This window comes from Apus apus, chromosome 7 (genome assembly GCF_020740795.1).
Source record: "Apus apus isolate bApuApu2 chromosome 7, bApuApu2.pri.cur, whole genome shotgun sequence".
NCBI classification, from domain to species: Eukaryota; Metazoa; Chordata; class Aves; order Apodiformes; family Apodidae; genus Apus; species Apus apus.
This window is the reverse complement of record NC_067288.1, coordinates 31784841-31808580: the sequence shown is the minus strand read 5'-3', so window position 1 is coordinate 31808580 and position 23740 is coordinate 31784841. Positions and strand designations below refer to the sequence as shown.

The window sequence follows — 23740 nt, the reverse complement described above, 5'->3', positions numbered from 1 at the left end:
AAATGCCATCTTTTTTTCTTTTTCCCTCCCTTTAGTTCTGAATGATGGCTTTTATGCATATTGTGAAAACACATAATTGCTTCAGACTTCCAGCACAAGTTGGGTAACATATAAAGTAGGGTTTAGCAGGGTAGGTACCAGAATTGTAGTAAGGTAGATGGGGACCATCTCTTTAAATAAAAAAATAGTCCAAGACATAGAGACATAGCTAAAAATGTATTGCAAGACTATAGATTCACTGCCAAACTGAATCTGTAATATTTCCAGATTTCTGAGTGCATTAATCCACGACTCTAACAATCTTTTACTATTTTTTCTTAGTCTATGGTGAAGCAGGACAAGAGACTGAGTGTGATTATTGATATGTCTAAAAAATCCTGGGTTGAAAAGCATTGGATTCCTCTTTAGAATAGAAGAGTAACTTGTAACAGCCTTCTGGCACTGATCTTAGAAAGTCAGTCTTCTGTGTCCTAGTATTTCCAACTTGTAAAGTTTAATCTATATTAATGATATATTAATGTATATTAATCTATATCTTATCAATTTTTATAGAAGCTTTGATTAGGTTTAGTAATTGAGATCTCTCATGATGCTCTAAGAGGAAAAGCATTTCTTATCCTTCGTTTGATCTGTTAATAATAGGAAAATACTTGGTTGTAGTTCAGGTAATTACTATATTTTTTCTTAAAGCAAGCTTATTGGATATACATGTATTATAATCTTAAACTGCATTTTGCCAGTGTATGTTCATTATCTGTATGGTTCAGTCAAGAAATCATATATGTGAATAATTTCCTTAGTGTATTACCCACAAGTCAAGACTAAGTAGTAACATTATAACTGTCGAATGCCCAGTTCAACACGGTTGACGCTGGCCCAGGTTGCCCAGGGAAGCTGTGGCTGCCCCATCCCTGGCAGTGTTGAAGGGCAGGTTGGATGGGGCTTGGAGCAGCCTGGGCTGCTGGGAGGTGTCCCTGCCCATGCAGGGGGTTGGGACTAGATGGTCTTTAAGGTCCCTTCCAACCCAAACTAGTCTGTGATTCTATGACTAGAGTAATAGTTTGTCTTCTTTGGATTCAATTGATGGGAATGTAGTGTTCAGTTAGAAAATGCATAGGTGCTTTAGAAGAAATTATTGCTGATGGTTAAGATCAAATCATATTCTGGCTTAGAAAGAATTGTACATTGAAAACATGCTTGGATTTCATCTTATTTCCTTTCAGGTCATATCATTCTTTCTTACAAAATCTCTATGCTTTGGATTAAAAAAATTAATTCAGAAATTGTTTTTTTGAATAGTTTATTCCATTTCTCAGCTGTCAAGATATCTGAAGTCTAATTTTAACTTAATGCCCTTAGGTTGTTGCCTACTAAATATAACTTGTGGTAGACTTGTCTTTACTGAAGGACACATGGATAAATCTGATGTTTTTCTCAGACACCTGATTAGTCTTGTAACTCTCCTACACTTAGTTACAGTTTTTTCTTCCATGTATCCTACTGGATCATCTCGTTCCTATTTTCTTTGCCTACCTGATGAGGTGTTTCCATTATCCTGTGCTTTGAAGTTTGGGTTTTTTGGTTTTGTTTTTGTGAGTTTTTTCCCTTCCAGAATATTTTTTGTTCCAGCTAATCAAGCTCCATTAATTGCAATTTAGATGGAGATCTGGTACTCTGTCTTTTAAGTTAGAGGGCAAATATTGCTATTGCTACATTGGCAGGGGAGGAAGTCCTGGCTAGAGGGCTAAGGGAAGTCCTGAACAAAGTGTCCTCATCTTGGCTCAGGGCACAATCTGCATAGTCTAGACGAGAGCCCTAATTACTAGACTGGGGATTAGGCTGGATGGTCACTGTTTCTCCATTCTGGGGACAGGGCATGGAGCAGAATGCAGAGCAGGATTCCCAGTAATGAAAACTCACAGGAGCATGAAAAAGACCCAAGTAGGAAAGTTACTGGAGTGAGGAGAGACTTGGGTTCAAGTCTCTGCAGTAGAATTACTGATTTTATTTTTTTCCCCTCATTTTTGGCTGAGAGCTGTTCCATATAAAGTCAGTACTCTCACAGGTTGAAAGCCAAATCTCCCCTAGCAAGCAAGTGGACCTGCCCAACAGTCCTGTTTTTGCCTTGGCTTAACTGACTGTTCTGACCTCAGCTTTTACATTCCTGTCCATGAAGTGGTCTGCTTGTAACAGGAGCCTTCAAGTCTACCTAGTTCCTTTTTTAGGCCCCTAATTCAGTTTATAAACTTGTCCCTTCACCTTAGACTGCTATAGTGGAGAAAACCTTCATAAACCAGTAAAAGGCCAGTCAGAAGCTTCTGATTCTTGTCTTTGGCATCTTTTTGTCTTGCATGAGGTCTGCTGCTTAAAACATTAGATAAACTCAAGACTTTTCTATTTTTGGTGAAAATGTTTGTAGCTTTTCTTGGAATTCCTGCCATATGTGGTGATTGCAACACAAATTTAAGTTGCTCTTTAAGAATTCCATCTGCCTTTTCACTTTTGAGACCTCTATGATGTGTAGTAGCTTAGTAGACAACAGAAATGTTGTCCTAACAGGGCACTAGATGCAACATTCTCATTTTACTGAAGCACTAGTTATAGCTGTCAGTGATTTTACATTAGTTTTTAAAACATACATTACTGTGTTTTTTGTAACATCTGTATTTTGCTTTATACCCTTATTTGAGCTGGTAAACAGTTTGTAAAACACGAGTAAAAACAGAGTTTGTTGTTAATCGTACAAAATGGCAGTGAGGCCACCTCTGTTTTAGACAATACTCTCTTCAAACACAAACTGAGCAAGTCTGTGATTAGTATTTCTTCTGAGAAAAAAATTGACAATCTGTTGGTGTGATACCACAAGCCTAATGAAGCCTGTGGGGGCTGCATGGAAAAAATTAAGCAAATCAAGACACAAATTTGATCTTAGTTAAATAGATTAAAAAACTATAGCAAGTCAAGCAAAGTTAGTGAATTATTCTGGATTTAAACCATTTTATTTAGAGCTGGATATGGGTGATCCTACTGTAAAAACAGAAATGGAATCAAGTACCTGAATATGAAGGCTCTCTGAGCCTTTTGATATAACCTCAAAACTTGGCCATATGCTAGTTTAAACAAAAGTGTTAATATGCCTAATAATGGAAATAAAAAGTTGATAGAATGGCAAAAGATGGAATGTGATGGTCAATTCAGAAGCTTGAGTATTTTTATTGGGATATTTATTCTGGAGTTGCTCTGAGGCAAATTTTCTGGTAGCCTCAGGCTGTAGTGGGCACCAAAAGATCATAGTTTGGGACAAGTAATTTGTGTACAGGGCCTGCAGCATGACATTTATCTTTTTTTGCAGTAGATGTTTCATTTCTGTCACCTTCACATCTGATTGAGGTTTCTGCCAAAATTAAATGTGAGGGTCCTTAGATTTATTCCACCCAACCCCCCCTGGTTTACTGCTGAAACAAGAGAGTTTAATCTAGTTAAAGATTAACTAAAATCTTGAAAACTCTCTAAAGGCTTAGACCAGTCTTTGACTGTTCCAGTTGTTATCCCCCACCTTTGACAAGCAAAAATCTACTTCTGTGTTCCACCAAGAGAGGTGTGCCTCTGGTGTGGTGAAATGCAGCGGGCGAGGTGGGCATGTGTGTGTGCCCAGACCTTGGTGCTGTTCTTTCAGGTGCCACTCAGATTTTAGTGACATTTTTGCTTTATCCCTCCATTGTATCTTTAGAAGGATTGTTCTAAAGTGGAGCTGAGGCTCTGTGCTGCTCTCACTACTCTTGGAATTCCCTTTCCTTACAACAGGTCTTGCTGAACACCAAGATTCTTAAAACATCACATTTATCACAACAGAGGGAGGACAAAGGCGGGAGTTCAGAGGATTATTGGAAATGTTCTCCTCAATCTTTAGACAGAAATGTAAACAAAACTGAGGTGTGCTGTTGTATATTTGTTCAAGTCTTTGTTCTTAGGGAACTCACCTTGGGCCTCTCGTCCATGGAACTCAGTAAGAATTTCTCTGCTAGAATTAGGATGATCCCAAAAGCTTTTGAAAATGAAACTAGAGAATAAACCACTGACTTTACAATCACAGTTTTCAAATTCATAATGCTGAGATATACACAGGAAAGGAATGTATATCAAAATGAGCAATTTGCTTCTACTTATAAACAGTCCATTTCTGACATCTCCTGTAATCAGTCTCTCTGCCAACATAGGGTTATTTCTACAGAATAGGTGTCTGTTTTCAAGGTAGTTTCTGGTTGCTTTACCTAACGTAAAATATTGTTTGAATGTTAATTTCACTCTTTCTTATTACTTTCTGTGATAGGCTGCCAAACAGAATGTCTCTTGACTGGCAGAATATCTTAGGGGACATGAAGAGCTGCTTTTGTTTTAATGGAGGGATGGTACAATGTAAAGGACACCAACTCAGAGGAGATTAGACTAATGCTGCTGCTCACTGAAATATTTAATCAGTGCAGTGCATCTAAAGTATAGCAAGCAGATTGTTTAAATACTTTTGTATGACATTATCCCACTGACATTTGCAGATTTTATGTAAGTTGAAACAATGTCCTGGAGGAGATGTACTCTTTAACAATCTATGTAATCTCTTGCTCTCATATCATTCCCTCATAGTGCTGATGGCATCTTTGAATTTCATACTCCTGATTCAGCTGCTTGTTTCATTTATAACAGGCAGGTAGTTCATAAAGATCACTACAACTAGCAATTAAATGTTTAAGCAGTGAAATTTTCAGGAGTAAAATCTAAAGGTTCAGAAAAAAACACAAGCGGAAGCTGTGGTAACTGCTGAAAGAACAAGATCTCCACATGTTTTTGGTGAGTTTAAACAAGTTAGTGTTGTAGGCTTGTACACCTGAGTACCTCTTCTGACTTTCCATCTCTCTCAATCAGTTTAATTAGAGGAATACCCCAATCTAAAAGTTAATACATCTTTTAAATCTTCAGATCTCTGTGCTGTAATACCATGAATGCTATAGATTTTCAAAGAAGAGAAGATTGAACACAGGTGAAACTCAGGGGTTTTTAAAGCAGACATTTCTCAGATACGTAGACTAGACTATCACTTGGGGTATACAATCTGGAAATGGAATAGCAGAACAGTTCGAGTAAGATATCTGTAGTTCAGAGATTTCCGGTGACTAGCCAAAGCCCAACAGCTGGCTAGTTAGAGTTCGGATGATGGAGCTGCATCTCTTAGAAGATGATACATTGTTTTTCAAGATTTTAAATGTCAGTATTCTGGCCAGTAATGAATTTTTCTAATGCTTTGATTCTGAATGTTTTCTTCAAGACAGCGTTTTTTGCTATCTTGATCCATGTCAACTTGAATATGTGGAAAAGTGGGTGATAGTAATTTGGAGAAAAATTACAACAAACCCAATTCAAGCAGTAATTCAGTCAAGTGGCATGCTAAAGCAAAGGAATGTAGCACCACTATGACTGAGACTAAATTCCAGCCTGCTTAATGTGAGGTCTGTGAATACTAGATGGATAAAACACCAGAATGAAAACCTGTGGTCCAGGAGCAGCCGCATTGCATATATGGCACAGCAAAGTGACAATAAAAATGTGGTTAGGAGGAGGAAGAATTTGGCATTCAGGATGGAGGATTATTTAAGGACACGTGAGCTAGGAAAATGAGGATTGAAGGACATACAATACAGAAGGAAAAGGATTATAGGGCCTGGAACACTGGTGGTCACAGACTACTGGAATATAAATTATGAATCCTTGCACACGTTCTGCTTATAGCCATCAGAATTCCATAGAGACCTGCCTATTACTAAGGGATTGCTGTCTTAACAGAACAGTAATTTCTGCTGAACTAGAAAGGATGTGTGAGGTCTGCTGGCTTAGTGTGGGTGATGCAAGTGTTATCATGCAGTAACACATGGACACGTCTCCCCCTGGAGTGTTGACATCTTGCATTTCAGAGTTGCGGTAAAGAAAATCTTCCCAATTACAATTTTAAATCTATATTTGTATGTGCTCACATAGACACATGGAAACAAATTGTAGGTAAAATACAATAATTACAAAATTGCTAGTTAGGAGCATCTTCTTAGCTTCTCCAGAGATTTGGAGTATTTAGCATGTGCTGATAATACGTTAATGTATTTCACATGTATAGGTAGTATAGCACAGATATAGTGTCTTTCTCCTCACTTTCCTTTTTTATGAGACGTTAGTGGATTAACAGAATGCTAAGAAAGAGGGAGGGTTAAGCATGCCCTGTGAAATCCTCCCGTCACATGCTGACAGTTCAGCTTTGCAGCGCCTTTTGTTCCCATCAACCAGCAGCTCCTCACAACAAATACCATGGTGTGGTGGTTCACTGTGGAAGGCACATTCAGACTGCAGACCATGAAATTTATGTTGGAGTGCAATTCCCTCAAGGTCTTCAGAGGTTAGATTAAAGTACTAGGATAATGCATTCTGTAAGCTCAGTCCTGATTTAAGCATGGTCTGTAAGGGCCATGCAGAGTGCTGGGAGCTGCCTGGGGTGCGTGCTGTCGGTGCACCATTGGGAAGGGCAGAGGATTCTTCATGGCACCGGTGACAGACCTACGAGCCACAGGAGCCTCTGCTGTCTTGCTGCTGTGAACTGCATAGCTAGGGAGGGATGTTGGCAGTACCTCCATGGCTGAATGTCAGGCTAATGTGGCAAAAGCTGTGCTGCCTTTGGCAGGACTCTGAGACAGTCTGTACTTCAGGGCATCTTCTTGGTATCTGTGCTAGCAACTGACTTCCTATATGGCAGAGAAAAGTGTCAGTAATTTGATGTTAACATATGCCACTTTAAATACACCTTTTGTTGGGCCATAGAACAAAAGCAACAATAACTTATTGGTTATAGTTTATTATTACTGTTGTATTTCTTGACTTGTCAGTGCAGTTAACCCTAATGGAAAAAAGCATTGCAGTGGATTCAGCAACAAAAATGTAGTTCTGAAGTCTTAATTTTCAGGATTTACTTTGCTTTTGATTCCTAGGATTTCACAGTTTTCACAGGATATTACAACTTTGTCTTTATAGTCTTTTACAAGAGAGGAACTCCAGTTTCCAGTTATAATCTATGCAATTACAAACATTTACCAAATATAAGATACCCATTTATATGAGTATGTAGGAGATGAAACCAGAGACTAGCTTTTAGGCATCTGGGCCTAACACTAAGCATTGTAAGCTGAGAAGATAGTATCAGAAGTTCCAGTCAGTAAGTTCTTCTATCTGTTACAATTTTATTACTTATTGCCATTTTTAAAATGTTCAGGAACACCTGCAGTGCATAAAGCTGAGCCTGGGACTGTGAAGTGCTCATTTCTCTGACTTTTTGTAAGGAGGTAAGGCATGTTTCACTTTTGAGGCCAGGAAGAAATTTTCTAATCTGATATTTCAGCAGAGTGAAACAAATCCTTATTTTTATGGCTTCCATCTTCTCTTACCTTCTTGCAGCTCTCTTAGAAAGCTTTCTCAGTGTTGCTAAGATTAGTGTGTATTCTGAGAATCTCCTCAAATCCTATTTTACCTCCTATTTCAATCTGGTTTTGATTTGTTTTAGAGATGTTCCCTCTACACAAGTTACTTGTCAGTCTGGTAAATATTAATGTTTTAAACATTCACATTAAATATTCACATCTGCAGTGGACTGCGATCCCCCCTGCCAGGAGCTGTACGTCTGACAAAGGGTCTAGCTTTTGGATCCTGAACATTCCCTTCTGAAGATGCCCCTAGATTGCCATAAAAATGCATTAGTGTTCAGCAGCCTTTCTTTGGAACAACACGTTTAGGGTGTAGAGAGCATTGTAGAAATGTTCCTACAGGTTTTATGTTTTGTAATCACCTCTTCACTAATTGCATTTATAGCTGATCCACATCTAATGACTCTCATATATGGGTTTTACTCCTGTAATCATTTCAGTCTAGACTGTGCATTGAGGACTGTTATTTATGCCCTTGTGTCCATGATTTTACATCCAGGATTATATTTTTCAGCTGTTTTGATTCTAAATTTATATAAAAACAGCAATAGAAAATGTGTTCCTAATCGCATCAGAAGCTGGGAAATCTGCGAACCAGTCATAATAAACCGAGTCTTATCCATGGAGTCCACAATGTATTTTGGTATTGAAATGAAGGGGAAATATGAGCCAGCTCTGTGTGCTTTGGAAGGTAACTTGACAGCTGCTTCTGCAGGAGCAGGTTGTTCCACAGAGTTCCCTCTAAATGCACAGTGCTCTGTGTAGTGTAAAGGATGGGGGTGCCTGTCTGCAGAACGTCATTGCAAGTTAGCATATGTGCCGGTTAATGAGTCAGCATATAGAATTTTTTCAGATATGTAGCCAATCTGAAGTTTTTCTAACATAATTCTCTTGCATTCAAAAAGCATTAAAATGATTTTCAGACCACCATTCAATTGCTTGAATGGGGAAATTACTTTTTTAATGTAGCACCTAAAAAGTAGATGTAGGGAGACGCTAGGGTTAGGGTTATTTTTGGTGTCAGTGTAAATAGCTCATTAATTGTGTACATTGGAAATGTTGACACGTTTCTTTTAGGAAGGAAAGCCTGTAACTGATGTTGGGTTACTTCATTATAAACAGTCTTACTACCTGGAGTAGAACCTGGCTCAATGGAGGCAGAGCAACTTGGCATAACATGTGCCTTTAGGGGTCCATAGAGATAGAAAACAGCAGTAGTCACAGTCCCCTTCTTTTGTCTAAGAATACATTTGGCCTTGTTTAAACTTGAGCTACTGATGCCAGAAGATTTTTTTATGAAGACAAAATAGAGAATATAGTCAAAGTCTGTTTTTTAATAATAAGCAGAAAAAACTTGGAATGAAGGATCACTTCTGACCATTTCTAAGCAACTGCAAGGGATTTATTTGCTCAAATAAATTCTTAAACAAAATCTGCCTCTGTTACCGTTTTGTGAATATATTCACTGTTCCAGATACACAGAGCCATTGTTAGCACCAGTAAGACTGCAGAGCACATCCTACGGTTAAATGGCAGCAACCTCAGAAATGAAAGCAAAATAAATGAAAATGTGGCTGCCTGTTAAAATACTGGATCTGATTACCATAATCATACAAACTCCACTTGTAACTGCATATCTAATGGTTGAAAAACAACCACGGAGAGCTGGTGCTTTGTTCATTATAGCAGGCAGTGTGGTGTACATAGACTGCTTTCAGAAAGGCAGGCATTCACAATGATGCATCTTATCTACAGTGTTATATAGACAAAAAATTGACCTCTGTTAAAGCAGCAATAGTAGTTAGTCATAAAATCTCCATATGAATCATTTTTTTAATCTAATTTAAAAAATATTTCTACAAGGTGCATGTGTATCTATGCAGAGAATAGCCAGTGAACTACCAAGTGTCTAATGATAAGGCTTTTTAATGTTATCTGTGAATCACTAGTTTTCTGGACAAATCTATTGTTTGCCTAACATTGTAATCAGTCTAAAGCATAACTGTGTTTTTTGTATTCAGATATCCTACCAGATACTAGTAACAAAGTGCAAAAATTGGTCATGCGGTTGGGCAGTTGGACCCTCACACAAAACTGTGTGCCTGGCTCAAAATATGGCCTTTGTAAAGGGAAAACAGCTTCTAGCTTTTGGAAAATTTTAAACTATCAACATACTTGTTGAATTGTCCAGACTAATGTAGTTTACCAGACACTGCTCTGCATACGCAGCCTACTGGTATTTCAAATGTTTGGGTAAACCCTTCAAATCATTGTGAGGGTATTCTTGTAGGAGAAAGTGTTTTACTAATGTCAAATATGCTTGACTGTATAGCTCTCTTGTTCTTTGAGAACAAATTGATTAGTGACTGTAAATGTAACCAGGCTGCTGCCAGGGCACGGCTTGTCCTGGGGAGTGGGCAGCGCTGGGCCAGGGCCCAGCTCATAAACTTAATTGATAGAATAATGATGACCAAAGACCTGTGAAGGAAACCAAGTACAATGTTACTAATTCCTCAAACTATGCAGTGAGAATTTTTGGATGTTTTTCTGTTTTGTAAGCAGCTCATCATAGATGGGTGTAGTTTCCAGGACAGATTCTCATGGACTGGAGGGCAAAGAGTGGAGTTGCCAAAAGCCGTGGATTAAATTACTAGAGGCTATTTTTTTCTGGAGACTTTGTGGTACTTTATGGATTTGGGGGGGGATCCATTTTTGTGTATTCTATTGAAAAATAAGATTTTTAGAGACACTAGTTTGGTTAGTGAATCAGGATGTCTGGTCTGCAATTTTAAATTGCTATTTGATCTTTGTTCTTAAGGGAACATCTGTGAAAATCTGTGAATTGTCTCAATTTTGAAGTAATTAATAGCATAGGATGAAGCTTCTGTCTCATAGAAAATTATAGTAATTATCAAAGGTCAGAGTCCACTACAGTGGTAAATAGTTTGTGGAATAAATTTTTTAAGGCCTAAAAATATATTGTAGAGGAGTATTAATAGCCTAATTTCCTCTTAAAAATAAACGACAACTCGTTCCAGAGCCAAAGGGTTACCTTGCTTATTTTATGCCTTCCCTTTGATTTCAATATTTAGTTTGTAGTAATTGTGATGGGGTTTTTTGTTGTTGTTGTCCAAAAAACCCAGAAAACTATGTTCAGATTTCTGTGTTCACCTGCAGGAAGACAGTTCCTCCAAAAAGCAGGGTCCCAGTTGCAGGAGTGGGCTCTGCAGGTGCTGGGGTGCTCGGCAGGCGGGTCCTGGGGGCTGCTGGACGGGGAGAGCTGGGCACGCAGAGTGGGTCAGGGGCTCCAAGGCCTGGGGAGCCAGGAAAGGGAGATCACACTGAGGTAACTGTCTTTAGATTTTGGGACTGAAATCCTGCTTTTATGACACAAGTTGCATTTTTAAGCGTTAGGGGAAAAAAGAAAAAGTTCAGAGCCTTACCTTGCTGTTTTGCTTTCTTAGAACTGGGTAAGTAATTGTGGCTGAGAAGTTACACGTTGGTTACCTGTGGAACTATGGTACAACTTGAGACACGTGGTAGCTCTGCACGTTTTATCTTGGACATTTTAGCAACATATTACTCAGTATTTTTGATGTCTAATTTTCGCAGAGAATGTTATCTCGCAAGACAAACTCAGCTAACCAAACCCAGGCAGTCATTGGCCATTCTTAGTTTAAATCAGCAGCTGTTAGAAAGGGCCTGGTGTACAGAGGAAGATCTTAAAAACTATACATGGCTGTTAAGGCTCTGATTACTGCAGTTTCAAGATGTCTTTTGTGAATTAGACAGTGGTTTATTCAGAAAGTTGTGGGTCTGACTGTCCCCTGGCTTACAAAGTTATTGAATGCATCTGTACACATAAAATAATGGCAAATAGATGATGTACATAAAGTCCAGGATAATAGAGCTTTTGTTTCCTCCACCTGACACTTTTATATCTGAAAAATGTGTATAATTGTACTTCTTTCCCAGTAGAAGCAGAGAGATGATTTAATTTTTAGCGGCAAATGCTGGTAGATAATACCCTCCTTCTGAGGTTATGAAAGTGATATTTTAACGATTTATTGAAAAGGTCTCAGATGGTATGAATGCAGCTTTCTACAGCATAAGACAAACGAGGATGGTATAAAGCATTTGGGGCTAGAGTCTCCACTAGGAGAAAAAAATCATTGGCTAGAATCTTTCATCCTAGATCAACTGCAGCAAAGCAGCCTAGAAAGAGAAGCCTCTGGCATTTTCTGATCCTGGGTAGGAAGCATGTGATCATTTCCAAACATCACTTTTTCCAGATAAAGCACCATGGAAGACTGTATTTTATGTACTGTTTTTTCTGAAGCATGAAAGTATGTTTCAAGACTAAACACCCTTCCTAGCTGTTTTAATAAGTAAAAATGTTGGGAAAATGAGGTATTTAACAAAACAGTTGTATCAAACATAACTGTGTGATAGTATCTTGCTTTTCTCTAGAGTTGATCCAATGTTCTGGGCCCGATCTCACTTAGTCAAAATATCTCCTAGAATCAGAGCAGCTGATGTTGCAGAGAAGTACTCTCCCCACACACTATCCTGCAGTTTGGTAGCTGTGTCTTTGCTTAGAAATTCCACAGGATTTGCAGAAATTAATTGGAAGAATTGTGTGGGAGAGGTCAAAGAATGAAGGATAGCATTTCAACTAGTGTCATTTGTTCTGCTGTTGAACCCCCACTCTTTTTCTCATGTATTAATCTTTCTGCAAAATCCCAGAGAGGGAATGAATTCCTGCTAGTCTAATGCAGTAGTAGCTATATAGCACCAGAAGGAGTTGTTCCCTTGGGTGTGTAGCTTATTGGAGAATTCACTGCACTGTACATTAAAAAATTGCCTGTTCTGGTTGCTATTTGTTACTGCAGTTCCTGGTTTTGAGTTGATCAAAAAAACTCTTGCAAAATGCTGTACCTCGAAATCTGGATGATTGTCATATGAGAGAGCAACTTGTTTTTCATTACTGTTAATAAATTATTTCTGCTTGCATTATTAGTACAATGCAATCCAAGCCACGGGTCAGATCTTTCTGGAGCTTTCCATTCTGGTAATTTCTAATGGGATGAATGCAAAGAGGACTTTTGGCATCAACTTCTGTGTAGTAATGTAATGAGAAGTTCTGGGTTAGAACACTTAATGGCAGGAAAAATGATTTGGTTATACCTGAATCTTTCAAAAAGGAAAAAGGCCTTGTATACCCTTAAACTGGGTACAAGGCTTACTGAAAGAGCTGTTTTTATACTAATGTAAACCTTTGGACTTAATAGGCTGCTACTACACATTTGTGTCCTATAGTAAAATTAAATTGACTGCTGGTCCCCAGAAGTGCATCTCAAATATTTATTTGGATTCTTGGCAAAGTTAGACTGTAGACATTGCAAAGATTAGGCTTTCGTATATGCTCAACAAATTTCTGCTTCTGAAAGGTAGAGATTAATTGTGCAAGAACTTGTGTTACTTTGTTTTCTCCTACTCCTGCTCAGAATAGAAGGGCACAAATACCCAAATCCTAATGTGTTTTTTTTCAAGAAACATCAACTGGGATGAATTTCATTCAGTCCTGGGACACCCTGAGCATTTCTTAGCAGCCTGATTTGTTGCCTTGTGCACTTGAGTCTTTGAGCATTGAGTTAGCAGATTGTGCAGCAAATTGCCTACGCTTGCCCTAGAGGAGGCATTGCTTGTTGTTCAGGAACGTTGTAGGAATACTTTCAATGACTTGAGCTTACCGATGTACTCCAGTAGAGGGAAGCAGCGCATCCAGATAGAGCTCCAACACCTTTCTGGTGAAAAAAAAGGCCGCACCTATTCTAGGTGCAGGCACTTGCAGTTCTTGACCAAACACCAAGGATTAAACCTGAAGAAACTAATAGTTATTAAAGGAGCAGTAGCATTTTGTTGGAGTTGGGTAATATATTGCCGGCCAAATGCTGTGTTAGTTAGTGTACATCTGTGTTTAGCACTGTCTGCTCAGGGCCTTCTGTTGCTGTTCTATATTGAGATTCCCTGAAGCAGCTTTTGACAGAGGTGCAAACTTGAGTAGGAGCTCAGCACAATCAGTCACTTGTCTTCTCTGCTTGTAATTATTTATTTTTGTGTCTGCCTAAGGATAGCAGAAAGTCTTGAGAGGTGGTTAACTGTGAGAGGTCAGTTAATGGTTAGTATTTTACAGAAGGTCAGATCCTTTCCAACCTGGTATTCTGTGATCCTGTGATTCTCATTATATCATTTAAACCTTCTTTTACTGATGCCGGTAATACTAAACGTATCATTTGGTAAACTTCAGAACATTAAGAACTTTAGGACATTGGAACAAGCTGCCCAGGGAGGTGGTGTAGGCACCATCCTGGAGGTGTTCAAAAAAAGGGTGGATGTGGTGTTTCAGGAGATGGTTCAGTGGTTAGGGGTTGTAGGGCAGAGCATTGGACTTAGTAATCTTTAAGGACTTTTCCAACCTTGATGATTCTGTGATTACTGTTAAGTTCTGTGTAATAAAGTGGGCTGTGACTTCATATCACAGGTGTAATTTGTGAACTGTAATATGAGATAATTGTTCTTTGTCATTGTGTATTACCCAGCCCCAGGGTTGACTTAAAAACATTGTTTTTGTTGTTTCCACACGTAGTTCAGCCCTGTCTTGTAAGATATTGCAGGGATGCATGTGCAAGTGTAAGTGCTTCTCATTACAGGGTTCTGCAGTTGGTGTTTCAGTCATGTTCCACCGAGAGTGGAAATGTCATACTGGCCAGGATCACCACATAGGGATTCTGTTCCTTTGTGGCTAAAAGGAGAGGTTGCTAACTTACTTTTTTTTTTAAATAGCTTTAGGCTTTTGGATTCACATACTAACAGTAATGCTTTGTACTTCCTTTCACTGTGTGGGCATTACAGCATCTAAGTAGGATGCTATGACTTTCTAGTGCTAAATCTTCTGCTCTGCACTTTTGTGCTATGCAGAACTACAAAATGTGCATTTTAAAAGAAAGTAATTTAGTAAATTATGCTTAACTTCTGCAGATAAATGTTCCACTTGATGAGAATAAAAATTGGATATGCTGCAGACAGTTTACATCTGAGCCTTAAATGTGTCGGAGTAAATCTTGTTTTTCCTACTTGCAGGACTTGTGCTTTGAGGGAGGAGTCAGGTGCATAGAGAGGAAGGATTTGGCCAGCTGTGATGTGTAAAGAGTGCTTTCTTGCTGTAATAGCACAGGCTACAACAGCACAACAGTTACTGACAGTGTGATACCTTATTCTCAGTTAACAAATCATCAGTAACTTCTTCAGTTGTATCAACTCGCATAAGAGTTGATACCATTTTACAAGTGGTATCCAGGTGCAGACCCTTCTCTTTCTGCTTGTACGTGGTAGGTTAATGCAAGTTGGTAAGAGACATTCCTCCTTCATGTTATCAGACTGGGTTGGAGTAGGCAAGCAAGCCACGGAGTGATAACTTCCTTCCTGTTCAAGAAAGACCTGCCTGCTTTGTGAATTTCCATTCTGATTGGAGAAGTCCACTTTATTTTTAAATCTGTTTAAATAGTATTTTAGTGTATCTGTGCTTGCTGGGGAAAGTGTGCTAGCAACACAGGAGTCCACAGTCTGTATTTCACACAGCTTGTTAGAGTGATCCAGGTACAGTGACATGGATGGAGATGACGAAAACTACTATGGAAAACATGGTAATTTACCTTCTTTCTTATGACAGTTCGTAAGTGCCTGAACTAAATCTCATTTATTTCAACTGGGTTGTTTCAGCTAACCTTAGTGGGTTTTGATCCAGCCCAAAATGTTTTTCTGTGACTTCTTCAGTTATTAGCAATATCCTGTGGGTTTTTTTTTTTCCAGCATGACATTTGCAAGTTATTTAAATTGCAGATCAAAGACAGACTTTTTTATAGTCAAATTTTATTTAAGTAACTCAGATTTGCTTTTTTTTAATTATTGCAGTGATAAAGTGCAACAAGTAAATTCATGCGCAGTTTGGAGTCAGAATTGGTAAAGGAAATAGCTTGTGAAGTAATTCTTGTAATGGTACAGTAATTCAATGTGCGAAAGTTTCCTATGATAAAGGAGGCTGTGAAATAGATCTGTCTCATCTGCAAAGAGTGAATATCATCTCAGTTTCTAAGCATTAAAATGACAGTGATTATCCCACACCACTGCTTTCTTCCTTATGCCTACCAAACTCCTAAAGCTTGGAATTTGCTTTTTCAATATATTTGGGTTTTTATAGCTAATGAGCAGTGACTTTGCCAGTCATGCTCACGCTCTCGAATGAGCTGTGCTTTTTGTTGCACAAACATCACTTTCCTGACTGTCGCCTGCCATAATCCTTTCAGGTTCTTATCAGTGCTGTAAAAGCAGTTATTCCAGGTGGATTTGTGAATAGAGATTGTCTTTATAACTTTAATTGGTTTTTGAAAATCACTTTTAGTTGTTACTTTATCAAAATCCCTTTGATTCTGTCTCCAAAAGTATTTTAACACTTGTTATGTTCACGGTTTCAAAGTGCTCATTCTGCCTCACTGTTCAAACTGTAAAGGAAAGTATTGAATAGCTTTGGCGAGTAGGTTCCTTCAGGAGTGAGTTTAAGCTAACTACTAACATTCGAGAGTGAGAACTTGGAGTTTTAATGGATTATTCAGGGAAAGTGCCCCCAAAAGCAAGTAGGCTGTAAGAAAGAATTATTAGGAATGGAGTGAGATCAAATAGAATAAGTTGTTATATGCTTATATAAATCACAGCCAGTATTTTTGGTGAATATCCTGTGCAGTTCTGGCCTTTCCTTTTCTGGTGATGTGAAGTAGCACTGAAAAGGTACAGAAAAGGAGTACATGCATGGCCAAAAGTATGGAATGGCTTATGTACAAGAAACAGTTGAACAGACTAGGACTCTTGAAGATAGACAAGTAAAGGGGAGTATAATAACCTGTAAAATTGTGATTAGTATGTCATGCTGCCCTACAGGTCTGAGCTGACTGATGGCAAGCTTTAAACAGACAAAAGGAGTTTGTACTTCAGTGTTCCATGGACCTGTAGTACTCCATGGTGCAGGGCATTGCAGAGAGTTAAAGTATGAGCAAGTTAAGTGGGGATTTTGAAATGAATAAGAAAGAAATTCACCCACAATATTAAGTACCAGTTACTACCTTTGGTTCAGAAGAGTGCAGTTGCAAGTCTCTGTAATCTCAATTGCAGGGAAATAGTGCTCTGTTTGCCTCGATCTTGCCTCTCTCCTCAGGTGTTCATTCACTGTGGCCCCTTGCTGGACACAGGGTGTGGACAGAGGGATCTTCCCTGTGCCCTTGTGTGTGTTCTCACATGCTCAGCTTGGGTCCTGTATGAGCAGGGAACAGGGGTGCCCTTCAGTGTGCCTTGTGGCCAGAACTCGTCAGCAGGGAGAAGTGGTACAGACTCTGAATTCTTCTGGAAATAAATTATTTTATAGAGATACTTATTTTTGTAGACATTGCTGTACAGAAGCTTCTTCTAAATTCCAATTTTGTCGAGCAGTAGGTGTGTACAGTACAGCTGGTTTCTGGGCCAGAGGGGGTTCCTGTAGTACCTGTGTAAAAGCACAGCTCACACCTTCACACATCCCAAAGCTTTAGTTTCCCTGGTTTCTTCATTTTTAAAATACGTTTCTTGTAGGAGCTTGGTAAGGTAGACCTGAACACCTTGGATGAAGGGCAAATAGAATTTTATTATCTGCTGTGTTTATTGTACTGGTCTGTGTGTATTCTGATAAGGTTTTCCTGATATAAACCAGGAAGAAAGTCTGGCATTTAGTTAATAAGTAAATTCTGCTTTTCAGAAGTTGCTGTGTTCTTCTCTAATTGAAGAAAATCGGGTTTTTTCCTGTGGGTGGGAGAAATCTTAGGCGGTAACACCCTTCAATACCAGCGTGTTCAGAAGAAAAGACCCCTAAGAAGCACTCTGAACTAGTAATTTGCATTGTCACATGGACATTTGAATGAAAAAGTAGTTTATCATTGCACAAAGTTTAGTTCGGTAAATCTCCATAATCACTGCACTTAAAAAAATCCCATAAAGCTGAAGAGCTAGCTTCAAAAAGAAAAATCCAAATCCTGGTCTGCTGAATGAAGGACTGCTGTTGACAACCCCCTCTCTATAGATATTATTTTAAATAAGGACATATTTTTATACTGTTTTATTTTAAATGCAGGTGAACCAAGGAAATTTGACCCAAAGTTCAGAGGACCTATTCATAACAGGTAAATATCTTAACCCATTCCATTTAATACTTTTGGTTTTCCAGTGAACAGGGGATACAATTTTTGTTTACAAAACTTGTGAATTCGCTTCTGCAATTCTTCTAAACCCAGAAGACCATCCTGACAACCCTCAAGGTTGTACAATTGCTGGGGAATATTAACCTTGTGCTCTGAAGTTCTTGGCATTTGAATGCCAGTTCTGCATGCCTCCCTTTGCCTGGTACCTGCTGTCTGCCCCTGTGGTGATGCCAGTGGGGCCATCTGAGGGGTGTTACTCCTGGGGTGCCATGGCCCTGTGGTGCAGCCTGTCTGGTTTCTGTACATCACACTCAGCTCTTCACTCTGCAGCTGGGTTCCCTGCTCCCATAGTCACCTCATCAAGGCACTGACTCAGTTCTCTCTGGAGCCTGGCTGGGGTTTGCAGCCCTGCATCTGTCCTGCAGCTGGCCAGGGGACATCCCTGGCAGCAGATCCCTGGTGCTGGAACAGTGGCAGCAGGAGAGCAGTGTCTGTCAGTGCTGTGGCTGGCTGCTGGAGAGACACCCTGAAACCCTTCCTGCATTGAAAAGTTTTTACGTGCATGAGGAGTGTCTCTGAAGTGAGACTACCTGTGGAGTTGGGGCCCAAGAAACTGCAATTTCATTATATTTCTGAGCAGTCTTTTACTGTGCCTTTCCCTCCTGTACATGAGTGGTGAGGCTCTGGTGGTGGTGTGCCAGGAGAATTTATCTTATTTTGACTGTTAATGCATGATGCAGTTAGTAAAAGCTAGTTGTACACCATGGCTTACCATTAGACCTGCGTGGCTGCTGCAATTCCAGTTCAATATAGGTGCTGTTGGAGTTGTACATGCCACAGCAGCTTCTTGAAAGCACAGCCAAAGGGACACAGTGCAGTGCTACATACCATGTGCATTGGGTGCTTTTTGTAAGGCTTTGGTGAGGTCATGTTGTTGGAAACAATGCAGAAAAGATCCGTTCCCTGAGTGCTGAGAGCCTGGCTGGGCTGCACAGGAGGCCCCAAGGCAGAGGTGGCTGCACAGGTGCACCATAGACATGCCCTTGAAGTAGTTTAAGATTATTATTAGATTTTTATAGGCAATTAATGAACTGGGTTTCTAAAATTAAGTTTTCAAATTACTAAGGTTAAATTATTAAGAAACCACAGTCTTTCAAACCGATAAAGACTATCTAGTTCCGATGAGCAAAATGACTTTCTAGAAGATATTCCAGAGTGTTCAACAGGGAAAATGGGAATCTTCGCTGAACTTGTTTACAACTTTAGGGCTTCCCACATTTCTGTAGGAGAGGTGCTACAAAGCTGAAAGCATACATTTTGATCCAGGCAAATGAGTGCTAGGAATGGATATGTGGGTGGGGACAGAGCTGCTTGTGCACCTTGCCATAGCTGGCATGACTCTGTGGGGGTAGGGAAAGACCTGTCTGTGCTTTCTGCTGGCAAAATAATTCTCCTGCTCTTGGTTTCATTGTCAGTTTTCATTGATCAGGGGAAAAGTTTGTATTCATTTTGAAAAATGTTTGGGTTTCTAGGGAGGTGGGCTGCAAATTGTACATCTCTGCCTGGAAGGGTGCAGAGACAGCTGGAAAAGGTCACATCCCTTCATCGTGACTGCTGAAGCTGATGCACTTTTGGAGATGCTGTAGAGTAAAAATGTTTTGAAGTTACTGGGCACCAAGCCATCCTTCAACTGCTAAAAGCCTGAACAACTGAGAAACAGAAAGCCAGATCTTAATAGTGGTGTATTAAGCTCTATTAAAGAATGGATTATTCCCACAATATTTGTCAGATGGATTCTCTGCAAGGGGATTGAGATATCTGAACTTTTTTTCTTTTTTAAACTAGAACAGAGCTGCTGCCCATGGTTGAAGTGTTGAGCAAGGGTGGGTAGAAGGAGGGGTCAATGAGGCAGAGTATAGTGTTTTGCTAGTACCATCATTCTTGTGAGGGTTGTGTGTGAAGTTGGGTATGTTTCAGGCAAACACCTTTTTATTAAAAAGGATAAAAATGCAGTGACTGTGTTGCTTGACTGAACCAACTGACTCATGACAATCCAAAATGATATTATCAAGATGATGTCTTTTTTTTTTGGCATGACTACATGCTGTAATCCTTCCATTTTTTTCCCTTTTCATTCTTCACTGTTCAGGACTGTCTGCTTCTGTTCTCCATAGCAATGTTAGTGTACATTGGAAATATGCGTTGAAAAAGTGGTTATATCTAACCTGAAAGTAGTTCTGAAATATGCTTCTTTGTTACAAAGCCTCCTGCCAGAACAAACTGTTCTAATTCTAGTTCTAAACTAGCATTTACTATCTTTAGTGAGAAGAATAAATTAGAGAACCACACATTATTTATCAACATTATCTTTCTCAGCAGAAAATTTATGACGGAAGAGAACTGCAGCCTTGTGCTAATCTCACTTGAACACACACTGGTTTTGTCTATGTGAGATACATTTCTTCTTTCCCTTTCTGAAAGCTAATAATTTTAGAAATAAATGGAAATGTTTGTTTAGGGAGTTGATCCTAATTTGAAAAGTATCTTTGTGATGCTGCCAGTGACACTTTGTATGCACTGTGTATAGAAATGAATTTAAGTGATTGTTTAGGGATGCTGGAAAGTATTCATCTATGTGCATTACTACCAGAAAATACTTTTAAGGTTTTATATATTGTAATCACTGAGTGAGTAAGCTTACGGGTTGAAGCAGCAGCTCTGCAGTTTCTCTGCTCAAACTGATGTAGCAGGAGATGTTTTGTGAACGTGTAATTTATGGATGCTGTGCACATTTATTCAGCTCTGCAGGATGATGCCCTCAATGCCATTGTGAGATCTTGCTTCTCAGTTCAGCCCCATGAAGAAGGGGGTCTCAGAGCTCTGCATGGCATTGTTTGCCACCTTGCCCTGACACACCATGATTTAGAGAAGTCTCAAAACACAAGCTGTTAGGCAAGGAGGAGGAACTCAGAGGTGAGGACACTAGTGGTGACCCTGATGTGTCAGCAGAGATGAAGATGGTAACCTGGAACTTACCCAGTGGTAAGGACATCTCGAGCCTCCTTTTGCCCCATGGTTGCACAGTGCCAGGCTCAAGCCTAGGTGCTCATGTGCTGCTTGGGCTGGTCAACTCCTAAACCTCGTTGTCTCTTGCTGGTGCAGCACCCAGAGTGAAATCACACTTGTGAGCGCCTGGGTGTGAAGCTGCCCAACAGCCAGAGGCTGTGGACAGCCACTAACCTGGAAGTGCAGGAGCTGTAAATTACTTTTATGCACTAATGCTGCACGTGGATGGTTTCACCCCTGCGTTCCGGGTTTCCCAGGGCGCTGTGGCACGTGCACCCAGTGCTGTTTGCACCCCTGCCACGTGCCGCGCAGCCAGAGGCCGGCAGCCAGCGTCTTCCTGGCAGGCGCTGGGAAGCGGATCAGACCCCATTCATTAAGATAAATGACAGCAATGAGCAGTAAAATGTGATGTGGGAGCCTGAACTGTGCTCTTAACCAAATGAAGGTCTTTGATTACGTCACCTGAAAATGGTGAATCTGATGGTTTTATCAGCAGTTCATCTCCATGGAAACGTCTGTGTTCAAATTCATAGACTCACTGTGTTTTGAACTTGGCTATCTAAAAAGTACCAAAACCCATAAAAATTTCCAGTACTATTAGCAAAATAATTTTTAATGTCTGCATCATCTATACCATAAGAAAAGGGCTTTTCCTCATAAATCTCTGCATGTTTACACATAATCATTATATAAAGATACCACTATCTGTAAGAAAGATCATAGAGCCCATCTGATAAGCAGCGTTCTGGGCTCCTGTTCTCATAATCATATTTCCATTAATCCATCTTCTGTACTTCGTTTAACAGATCAGTCTCCTGAGTGATTTTTGCTCTGCCTCATTAGCCTGAAACAAACTGAAAAAGCAGATTTGCTGTAACAGATTGCCTTCTTTAGTTTGAAAAAAATCACATCAAATCTGTTTCCAGTCAAAGTATGGCTGGATAATTTGTGATTAGTTTTCAGTAATAAACATGGTCTTCCCATATCTAATGGTTAGAAAAAGAAAATTCCCATCGTTCTGGTTCCTGCAACTTTTGAAACTCCTATGATCTTCACAGTATAACACTGTATCTTTACAGAGTGGTAATTTATTCACTTAAGTGGTTTCGTGCTTTTTTTCCTCTTTTGTGGAGCCTTATATTTATGAGGTAATACTATGATCTCACTGGCAGTGACTGACTTGAGATAACAATGATGTTAAATGGAGCCAGGGTTTCACCCATAGTATCGAGTAAAATAAGCAATTATTTTGTATGAACAACAATTAGTCTATGTGAACTGTTGCAATATTTTCTGAAGCCACCCAAAAGAGGATTTATGGGCTTCTTGTATATTTTTAAATATGACATCAGTACTTGGCAACAGTGAGATTTACTAGGTACTGGACAGAAGCTTGTGTATTACAAAGATCAGAAAATCCTTCATTCTGGTAAAATGTATGTGAGTACTTCTGTGGTGGCTCTGCCAAACTTGAACCTTCAGTTGCTTTTAGGTATCATAAAATGAGACCTGTGAGAATTGGACTGAAGGGGTTTTTGAGACTATAGGAGTTGTAATTAAAGTATTTATAGTGCCATAGTTCTTCTGAGACACCTTGAATTATATATTACACCTCTTAAAAACAGCTCTGATGGGGTGAGAGCCAAGCTTGAGGAGTGTCAGAACTGCTTCTGAATGGAGGCTGGGAAAATGAGCAGCCTTGGCTTAGCATCACTGCTTCTGCGGGAAGCACGTGTCCTTTCTTAGGTTACTGTCAGACTGGCCTTGCATCCTGTACCACCTTGGCCTTGCTAAAAATTTATTTCAGTGAGGTATGAAAACTGTCTCTCCGGAGAAGTGCACAGGATTTTTAATTCCTTTTCTGCATCTGGAAGCACTGTTCAGGTTCTCCAGCTGTTTAAAAGATCTGCCATCTTTATCTTCTTCATGCTAAAGAGTAATGGTTCTCTGTAAGAGGAAACACAGTGGAAGTAATTGTAGATGCTAAAAATGACTGTGTGTCAGTTGGAGTTTGGACACCAAGATGGCTTTCATTGGTGAGGTTCAGCCTGTGTCCGCCGGCACGGGCTGGCGAGCGCAGGTGGACACTGACCATTTTATGCAGATAGTCCTGTAGCTTCTGGCACGTGTTGGCTTTCCCAGGGTGATCACTGCATGCTCCTCTGCCATGGAAGAGTGGAGCAGGGCTTGGAACAGGTCAGAACCGTAGCAGTTTGTTAGCACAGCTGTGGAGCTAGCCCCAAGTGCCAGGCTGTGCAGGCAGGAGTCCTGCCTAAAGGGACAGGTGCATTTCATACACCTGCTTCATGCAGCGGGCTGGTCACCGGAGCTGCTCGGATAAGTAAACAGCAGCCACTGAAATTCTTCAGATAAGAAGGCTCTAGGCAGCGCACGCTCCTGGAGTAATTCACTCCTTTGATAATTACATCCTTTTAAGATCGTTAGCTGCTACTGTTTCTTAACCAGTGAGGCCTGCACACGGCTGTGAGAGGTAACTGTTTTGCTTCCACACATCTTTAGAAACAAGGGCTTGTCAAGTTGGCTTGTGAAGAACTGCTCCCCCCAGCCAGAGCTCTCCCAGTCAATGGTCTCCACAAGTGCACAATGACCTTCTGCTTGCTTGGGAGTGTTGTCATTCATGCTAATTATACTCCTGGAACAGCTCTAATCAAGGGCAGACACGGGAGAAAAATTAGTCTCGTGGCCCACACCTCCACTCCTGCCTGCGTGAACTTAATCTGCACATCAATAAACAGGAGACAGTAATTAAATTGAGTACTCACAGTTTGGTTGCTGCCTCAGTTTTCAGACTGGAGAGTGTTGTTCTTTGATTACTTGCCTGTAAAAGAAGGTCTAGATCTCCACAATGTGTTGGAGTTTTTT

At 39.9% G+C, this 23740-nt stretch overlaps 1 protein-coding gene across 3 annotated transcripts in view; it reads left to right on the top strand.

Annotated features, from left to right (window-relative positions):
* The window catches only part of SLC44A5 (solute carrier family 44 member 5), a 68991-nt gene that overhangs the window by 10466 nt on the left and 34785 nt on the right, over positions 1 to 23740 (top strand). Inside the window, exons 1-2 of one of the 3 annotated variants that reach the window (XM_051625726.1) lie at positions 15181 to 15217; positions 17725 to 17773. The exons of 1 other annotated variant lie outside the window; for it this stretch is intronic. In XM_051625726.1, the coding sequence (XP_051481686.1) occupies positions 15181 to 15217; positions 17725 to 17773 (86 nt within the window). Of the gene's footprint in view, positions 1 to 15180; positions 15218 to 17724; positions 17774 to 23740 lie in introns of those variants that run through there. One more of the 3 variants, XM_051625725.1, reaches the window with a different exon arrangement.